This window comes from Martes martes, assembly GCF_963455335.1.
Source record: "Martes martes genome assembly, chromosome: 1".
Taxonomy (NCBI): domain Eukaryota; kingdom Metazoa; phylum Chordata; class Mammalia; order Carnivora; family Mustelidae; genus Martes; species Martes martes.
Window position 1 is genome coordinate 183,806,114 of NC_137888.1, and position 9,226 is coordinate 183,815,339.

The following is a 9,226-nucleotide window of genomic DNA, read 5'->3' on the forward strand; positions in this document are numbered from 1 at the left end:
TCCCTCTCTCGCTCTCTCTCCTACTCCCTCTACTTGTGTTCTCTCTTTTGCTGTCTCTCTCTCTGTCAAGTAAATAAATACATTACAAGCTCCTGAAGGACAATTTGGCAAAATGAAAATTTTAAATTATAAAGCCTTGATCCTGTGATTTTATTTCTAAACATTTCTTCCACAGTAGTAGTGCATAAATATACAAGATGGTTTACTACAGTATTACTTGTAACAGTAAAAACACTGGAAACAGGGATGCCTGAGTGGCTCAGTTGGTTCAGTGTCTGTCTTTGGCTCAGGTCATGATCCCCGGGTCCTGGAATCAAGTCCCACATCGGGCTTTGTGCTCAGTAGGGAACCTGCTTCTCCCTCTATTTCCCACCCCCACTCCTTGTGCACTCTCTCTCTGACAAATAAATAAATAAAATCTTTTTAAAAATGGAAATAACCTAATGGTCCATCCTTGGGAACTTATTAGATAAATTATGTTATCTCTGAGTAACGGATTGCTACCCAGCCCTTAAAAGAATTAGGTCAATCTGAACACATTGGCACAGAAACATATGTTATCTTTTTAAATCAATCAAATAAGCTATAAAATATATGCTGTATCTTCTCACCTTTCAAAGAACTGCGTACTGCATACTGATTTGTATATATGCATTACTAGAAGTCTGGAAGCATACACACCGAATTGCTACAAGTTATTACCTCTACAGCAAGAAATTCTGGATGAGTAGTATTTCTACTATCTTGCTAATTTTTGTAATGTTCCAGTTTTGTAATGAGTATTATAAACATAGAAAAGTAAAGCTTTTCCAAATGAATACCTCTCTACCAAAAAAAAAAAAAAATCCTAATTCCCTAGCTACATGTGGTATATAATAGGCACTTAATAAGAGGTAACTAAGAACCTTGACCCATGGACCCTAAACTACCCAGCTTCATTCTGTATCTTCTTACAGACCATGAGCCTCACCCAACCTGACTGTTTCCCAAACATGTCCTAGAACTTCTCGTTTCTGCCCTTCTGCTTAGAGTGGAATGTCCTTCCTCTGCCCTTTGTCTCCTGTCAACAGCAGACCTACTCCCCTGCCACCACACCTACGTACATACATGCACACACATACACACCTGCCAAAATCCTGTCCACTGTTAAGGCTATGACCAAATGCCACATCGCCTCTAAGGCCCTTCCCAAGCTCCCAGTCAGAATTACATGCTACTTGGGATGCCTGGGTGGCTCAGTCAGTTAAGCCGCTGCCTTTGGCGCGAGTCATGATCCCAGGGTCCTGGGATCAAGTCCCGCATTGGACTCCCTGCTCACCGGGAAGTCTGCTTCTCCGTCTGCTGCTCCCCCTGCTCGTGCTCTCTCTCTCTGACAAATAAATAAAGTCTTTTAAAAAAGGAAAAAAGAAAAAGAATAAGGCTTTAAGAAAGCTTGCCATTTGGGGGCACCTGGGTGGCTCAGTTGGTTGGGCTACCACCTTCAGCTCAGTTCGTGATCCTGGAGTCCCGGGATCGAGTCCCACATCAGGCTCCCTGCTCAGCAGGGAGGCTGCTTCTCCCGCTGACCTTTCTCCTCTCATGCTCTCTCTTTCTCTCTCTCAAATAAATAAATAAAATCTTAAAAAAAAAAAAAGAATTACATGCTACTTCCTTGACTCCCCATATAACTCCGTTTATATTTCACTTTCATTACTAACCACTGTGTCTGAGAGGACACTGAGATCCTTCAGAACAGAACCCATGTCAGTCACCTTTGTTCTCCTAAATATCTAACCCGGAACCTCCTAAGCAGCAGGGCTTCTGCACCTGTTTGCTGCTTTGAATCAAATGGAAATGTGAGATGACGAGAAAACCCTTCATAGTAAGATTAAAACAGGCCATCACTCTTTAATTGTCCCTGTTGTGGTTTGTCAGAGCACTTGCGACCACTGCAAGCCAGTGCTGTCTCTACTTACCGTTCCACATGGACACTGACAGCTTTGTGGTCTACTCAGGATGACTTCTCCTGAAATTCTGTGCACTCTCACCTCCTGACGGAAAAGGCTGTGCCGGCTCACTATTTTTAGTAAGGCTTTTCTTGAGAACACAGTAATGGTTCTAGAATTTGACTTGAGTATCCTTTCCATTTCTCCAGAAATTCTTCCAGATTAACTGCTATCTAAGAACACAGCTTTGACATCAGACAGACAGACGTGGCTTCAGCCAGCCTCAACTGAGTCTCCTTAGGAAAGCTCTTTCACCCTAAGTCTAGACTTCTTCATGCATCAAATGGAAAAATAAAAGTACCTATACTTCGTAGAGTTTTTCACAACTGAGATTATATGAAATTAAGAGTGAGCCTGTTGTGTGCTTACTGTTTGTAATAAGAAGCTGGAAATGCCTGTAAACACTGCAAAATGCCAGCCTTCATAATTTGTCAATAAACATGAGTTATTATTTTTAATATATTACTATAAATATCATTCAATGTTTCCTGATGCAGTATTTCTGACATGACAACATTAAAACCCATCAAAAAGGCTTAATAGAGGGCGCCTGGGTAGCTCAGTCGGTTGGGCATCTGCCTCCGACTCAGGTCGTGATCCTGGGGTCCTGGGATCAAGACCCGCATCGGGCTCTCTGCTCAGCTGAGAGTCGTTTCTCCCTTTCTCCTTCCCTCTACCTCTCCCCTGCTTGTGCTTGCTCTCTCTCTCAAATAAGAAAAATCTTCAAAGAAAAAAAAAGACTTAGCAGACACTGAAGATTATATTCATATATTAAATCTCATACATATATATAGAACACATAAATTCAAGTCTTTCATTAGTAATAATGAACTGCAATGTCTCCTCCAACTCTGCTCTCTGGACAAGAATCACGCATGGACACACTCCACACAAAGTGAAATCATGCAATGCATGGCAGGAACAAGTCAGCACTAACTTTAAAATTTGAGGAATATTTATGTTCAACTTTGTGACCATTAGGTTTGAGTTTATGGGTTTATTTTTTAGAAGCAGAATACAAAATTGTAACTACATGACTTGGGCTATGAAAAATCTGCAAAGGCACATGTTAAAATGCTCAGGAAATGGTTACTTTTTAATCGTTCCTTGCCACTGCATAGCTAATTTGTGTTTCATTTTCTTTTTAATGTCTGCCTCCTATTTGACTGTAAATCCATGACGGCCAGGACCGTATCTTTGAGGCACTCTTCCCTAGTACCAGAGCAAAGGCTGACAAATATGTCTCGTTGAACAGATAAAGATACCTAATTTGTAGAGGTGGGAAAACTATGGGTACAAATTTTATCTTTCCTCTATGACATTTCATTAATGTTATTCAAATGCTGGATCATAGATATTCTCAGTATTAAATGTTTATTTCGACATGTAGCATTTGTTTGGGAAGTGGTAACAAAAGCACATTAACAAGTCCTTTACAGTTATCAAATACTAGAACTTTCCCAGCAGCCCCTCTTACAGTGAAAGAGAAATGAGAAAGGAAAAGTAGTCTTATCTTCTGGTACTTGAGACACAGAAAAAAGGCTTCCATCACAGCACTGGTTCTCAACAGTGGTCCTAGATGACTGGTGGGTCTCTGAAGGTGCCCTGATGCTTCACTGACCGATCAAAAGTTACAATATACTTGTGTCTAGGTGACTGTCTGCTCAACATAAAAACTAGCAAAAAAGACCTGTTCCCTCTGACTTAAATGCCATAAAGAAAAAAGTCACACAAAGCAACCTAGCAAATGTGGAAGCATAATTCCTTACAGATCTGGAGATAATGCTTCATCATCAGATACTAACTTCCCTTTATACCAGATTGAAGACTGGGAAGGAACCTTCCAGAAAAGAAAGATATGTGGCAAAGAATGTTGAAAACTTCCCTCAAAGTATGTCCAATACTGCAGCGCCTGGGTGGCTCAGTGGGTTAGGCTGCTGCCTTTGGCTCAGGTCATGATCTCAGGGTCCTAGGATCGAGCTCCACATTGGGCTTTCTGCTCAGCAGGGAGCCTGCTTCCCCTCCTCTCTCTCTGCCTGCCTCTCTGCCTACTTTTGATCTCTGTCAAATAAATAAATAAAATCTTAAAAAAAAAAAAAAAGTATGTCCAATACTCTTTTCTTCTGTTTTTTTTCACCCCACTTAAGAAGCCCTGGCAACATTACCTGTGCCATTCCCCTCAGGCCACATTCAGCCAATGGTTCTCAGCAGAAGGTCAGGCCCAGGGAGAGGACACTACTACATGAAGAATATGAAAAAGCTTTTTCAGAACCACCTCACTAAGAAAACAACTTAAAAAGAACAGTCAAGCAGCCAGTCCTTGCTTTACACAGAAAAAACATGCATGAACTTTATTTCCCACAAGTAACACAAGTGATCCAACATCATGGTTCAAATTACAGTTAACACAGTGACATTTTCCAAAAACAGATAATCAAAAGAGGAAACTGGCCAACAAAGATGAAAGTGCAGCAAATAAATGAAAAGTGCTAACACTGAAAGTGAAGGTCAAATCTAATATAAAGTTACAGAAGACACAGCTAGCCATGGGAATATGGACACTGCTGTCCGAGAGACTCCAGACACATGTCAGAGGAAATCTGTGAAGGCCAACTTATCAACATAAGTGAGGAAAGTGGCTGTGACCAAAAGGATAAAGATGTCCCAGAGGAAGGGATGCCAGCAAAAGTCCTCCCATTAAAGGAATTCTTGGAGAGATTTTGTAAGGTTGAAAGCACACAGGATAAAATGCTGGAAGTTGATCCAACCTTAGAAAGCAGTAGGACACTTTGCCAAAGCATCAAAAAGATGCTTGTCTGTATTTTAAGCTATCTGACTAGAAGACCAGCACTGGTCAAATTACTTTTGACACATTTTTCACAAAGAAATAGATTATTGGTTTCTGATGTTTTAAATTACAATGTTCTCAATATTAGCTTTACTGTTTTTTTCACTTCCCTAAATATTTCCGATCAACAGTAAGAGTCTGTCATTTAACACTGACAAGAATTTTTAGAGGTCATTAAAGAATCATACGCTTTCTACTCAGTTATTCGGACCACTCTGCACGGTTTCTGCATGCACGTTTTGACAACCCAGGCTACCAGCAAGACCGCCTGCACTCTACACTGCACGGCACCCACACTTGCCAAGATTTTTTCCCCTACAACCTAGGACAGGTTAAAAGTAACTACCACGGAATGTTTTCGGTTTCATCCAAGTAACAAGCCAGATGAATTCATGAACTACAAGGACAATGAAACCGTTAAGTACTGAAGGGGAGAGAGAGTCAGGCAGGAAGGAAAAGAGATGTAATATAGGGTGTGGTTATTTTCAAAAATATAAAGTACTTCTTTATATTTAAAAAAACCTAGAAAGCAAAAAGTAATGCTACTATCAACATTATTTTGTATTATCTTGGGAAAATGCAATAGTCCTTTTTTAGTGAAAGAAATAGTATTTTTATAGTTTTAATTAAGCATGAAGATGTACCTATGGGCAGTGTTAGATTTTTTTTTCTCTTTTTTAAGTATTTTCCATGTTATAGCGCATTCTCTTCACAAGCACTGTTGTTTATGGCCCCTGAAGAGTTGATGAAATGTATCTTTTAACGTTCACCTAACCATTACTGTGTTTCATGTTTAAGTGGCTTTCCATTATCTTCACTGACTTAAATGTTATGAACATCTTTAAGTTACTAATACTTAGTTTCAAACGACTTTCCTAAAAGTATGCACCAGTCTCTGTACTCTGAGGTCTTTTCTAAAAAGTCTACTCATGCTAAATGAACACTAACATCCCGGAGGCTCTTCCCATATTTTACTCTACAACCCTTCCATCCACCTCCTGAAGCTTGAGGGAGTGTGCTCCCAGGCTCTGTCTGTACTGCATGTCTGACATTATCTCATTTAATACTCGGAATCAGAATTTCAAAACCAGCAGTCATTTAGATCTACCTTTCATTCATTCATTCATTCAATAAGTAAAGTTAAGTAACCATATAATGCCAGGCACTAGTAAAAGAGTAAGTAAGCAAAACAAAACCCTCCCAGGAGCACTCAGCCTGCCTCAAAGACGCTCCGAACCTGGGGGTTAAAAAAAAAAAGCGCCACTCCACTGCTGAACTACTTTGTTAACAAAACTTTCTAATGGCTTCCATTTGCTTCAAATAAAATCCAAAATCCTTTCCATGGCCCACAAGGACTCACTTCAACTCACTTTCTCTACCTCTCCAATATACCCCTGCCACACTACCCTTACCCACTAGGCCCAAGCCACCACTTTAACATCCTCAATTCTTTCCACCTGAGGGTTTTCCTTCATGCTGCTCAACAAAATGTCTCTCGCTTTCTTATCCTTATGTCTTAATTTAATGTCACCTCCCCAGGGGCTTTCTTGGCCACTCCATCTCAGGTAGGTTCTCCAATATTATTCTAACTATCCCACTGCAATTCATTTCTTTTTTTTAGTAATTCTTAAAAAGATTTTGAGAGAGAGAAAGAGAGAACACAAGTGGGGAGAGGGGCAGAGGTAGAGGGACAAGCAGACTCCCCGCTGAGCAGAGAGCATGACAGGGGGTCCATCCCAGTACCCGGAGATCATGACATGAGCTGAAGTCAGACACTTAACCAACTGAGCCAACCGACTGCCCCTCGGTTCATTTCTTAAATAGTATATGAGTTTGGTTTGTTCACCACCATACCTCCAAGGGCTATCAGAGTGTTTGATGGGCAAAATACATGGCAGATAAACTGTGTACATAATAAATGAAATCATTCTTTAGCGTGAGTGAAATCTAACTTCATCAAAACTTCTCCTTTTAATCCTAGTTTTATTGTGTAACTATAATTTAAAAAGTATATTTTTCGGCATTTGTACCATACTTTAATAAATTCTAAAACTACTGTTCATTTGTTAACTCTGGCACCGACCTGTTTTTAGCAACAGCTACGGCAGCTGACTTCAGAAACGTATCCCGAAGGGTTTATGGGCATGGAATCCCACATTACACCACCTGGATTCGAATCTGAGCTAAAACACGTAGATAACGTGAAACAGATTTCACCTGTGTGACTTTGGCGACATTACCTAACCTGTCTGTACCTCAGTTCCTCATTTGGAAAACCAGGATAGTACTTAATTGTTTGTCAGAATTGATGTACGCGAAGAGCTTACCCCAGTTCCTGGCAGGGTAATGTTAACTGTCAAAACTACTACCACTGTCTCTCTAGCTACAGAGGAAAACCTCAAAGTGATTAACATATTTCTTTGGATCTTTAAAATCTAGTTTACACAGGTCTCAGCAAACCTAAATTTAAAACCATTACCCCACAAGTGTGGCTAACACAGCCCCCTGCACATCTTTCCATAACACCCTGAAACTAGCCCTCATGTCATTATTAACAGTCATTTTATTATTCCAGCTCCACCCCCTGACCCATGTGAGCACGTCTAGCTTGTTCACCATGTTATCCCCAACACCTGCAACAACAAACCTTCGATAATTAAATGAAAAAATTCCACCAAGCCTCCATTATTCCAGTGGGAGCATTTTGGTGTTTTTTTTTTTTAACTGCCTTTTTTTTTTTTAAATACTGTTTTTGCCTACTCTTCCACAATGACCAATCCGTATTCACTGCTGTATCTACTATCCCTACTGGGCCTGCTATGGCAGAAGCTTCAAAATATTATAGAAATTTTTGTTCCTAGATTTTGTTTTTATATGAAAACATGTTGATTCTTGTAGTTTTTCCAAAAAAAAAAAATTAAACACTACTATCTTACTGGCTCCATAACTATCTGTTCTTATCACTATATCCACAGCCTACAAAAACGCTTGGAAGAAAATAAGCAGATTTCTTATATATTGAATGAACAGATGGGTCATTTTCCGAGAGTGAAAACAGATAAAGCTAAATGAAAACCACAGTCCTGGACAAGAAGGAGTCTGTGCGATGTAAGGGTTTTTTGTTTTGTGACATATATTTCCCCAGTTCTCCAGAGTGTGGTTACAGTATGTAACTGACGCTCTTCTTTTTTTCTTTAGGTAAACCACCCTGCGGAAGACTGTCCGGCAGCCTGCCCCGCGTCTCCTTCCGTTGTCCGGGTAGAAGTGACACAACCGTGACACTAGGCCTGGCGGTGGCCCAGAAACCCCGCGATCCCTGCCAGACCTGCCTAGTGACCAGTGACCCCAGGACGGCTCAACGCGCAAAACCGGAAGAGAGTGGTAGGGCACAGAAGCCACAACGGGCTCCATTGCGAGACTCTGGCACCCCAGCGCCCACCCTGCCGCCCAGCACTCACCACCAGCGAAGCCGTGAACCCCGGCCGGTCCATGGCCCCGCAGACACCTCCACGGCTATCAGTCCAGGTTATCAGTCGAGGATCAGCTGGTCGCAACCCCATTCACAGGGCGCCGCCATCTTGAAGGCGAAGCCAGAGTGTGGGCACATCCGCGGCCACGTGAGGTTGAACCACAACAACTACACGTGCAACCGGGGACGCTGGGCCCTAAAGAGAGCGGGGAGAGAGGGGAGGAGTCCGCGGAGGGATGAGGTCGAACCAAGTCTCGCGAGTCTTCTCTGCCACCCAGTCCTGCAGCTGCTTTGCTATTCGACGAGACGAAGAACTCTCGCGAGCAAACGAGCCGGGGCGGGATCCTGGAAAGAGGGCCCCGGCTGAAGGCTGGCTGAGGCTAAAGTGTTAAGCCCCAAAGAGGCGGGGCTTAGTGAAGGGCGGGGCCGGAGGGGCAGGAAGAAGTTCAGGAGTGGAGGCGTGTGGTTTTCAGTTTCCCTCTTTGTTTTAGGTGTACGAGTTTTGTCTGAATCTCTATAAAACAAACTCAACATCAGAAGATTATTAAATAGGGGCTCCTGGCTGGATCAGCAGGTTAAGCCTCTGCCTTCTACACAGGTCATGATCGGGGGTCCTGGGGCTCCCTGCTCCCCGCTGAGCAGGGAGCCTGCTTCTCCCTCTCTTCTGCAGCTCCCCCTGCTTGGGCTTTCTCTGTGAAATAAATACGTAAAAAATTTTTTTTTAATTATCAGATAAAGATATAGTAAAAGACTTTAAAAGTTTCTTTACTCCAACTAAAAATTAGCATCCTCTACTACTTACTGGCAGTTAAATTGTGCTTAATATTATTTACTTTTAAAATTATTTATTTGCTTATGTTGTTCACTGCGGTACTAGTGCGCATATCTAGAAGACCTCTTTATTAAGTACTTAGTAAAAGTCTC

At 41.7% G+C, this 9,226-nt stretch overlaps 1 protein-coding gene across 6 annotated transcripts in view; it reads right to left on the reverse strand.

Annotated features, from left to right (window-relative positions):
- SLC25A26 (solute carrier family 25 member 26) overlaps positions 1 to 8,627 on the reverse strand; it is a 126,371-nt gene extending 117,744 nt beyond the window's left edge. Inside the window, exon 1 of one of the 6 annotated variants that reach the window (XM_080801948.1) lies at positions 8,292 to 8,627. In XM_080801948.1, coding sequence (XP_080658074.1) covers positions 8,292 to 8,393 — 102 coding nt within the window. In that variant the 5' untranslated portion in view covers positions 8,394 to 8,627. The remainder of the gene's footprint in view (positions 1 to 8,291) is intronic. The other 5 variants (XM_080801950.1, XM_080801951.1, XM_080801949.1 and 2 more) reach the window with 5 other exon arrangements.
- Between the last annotated feature and the right edge of the window lie 599 nt (positions 8,628 to 9,226).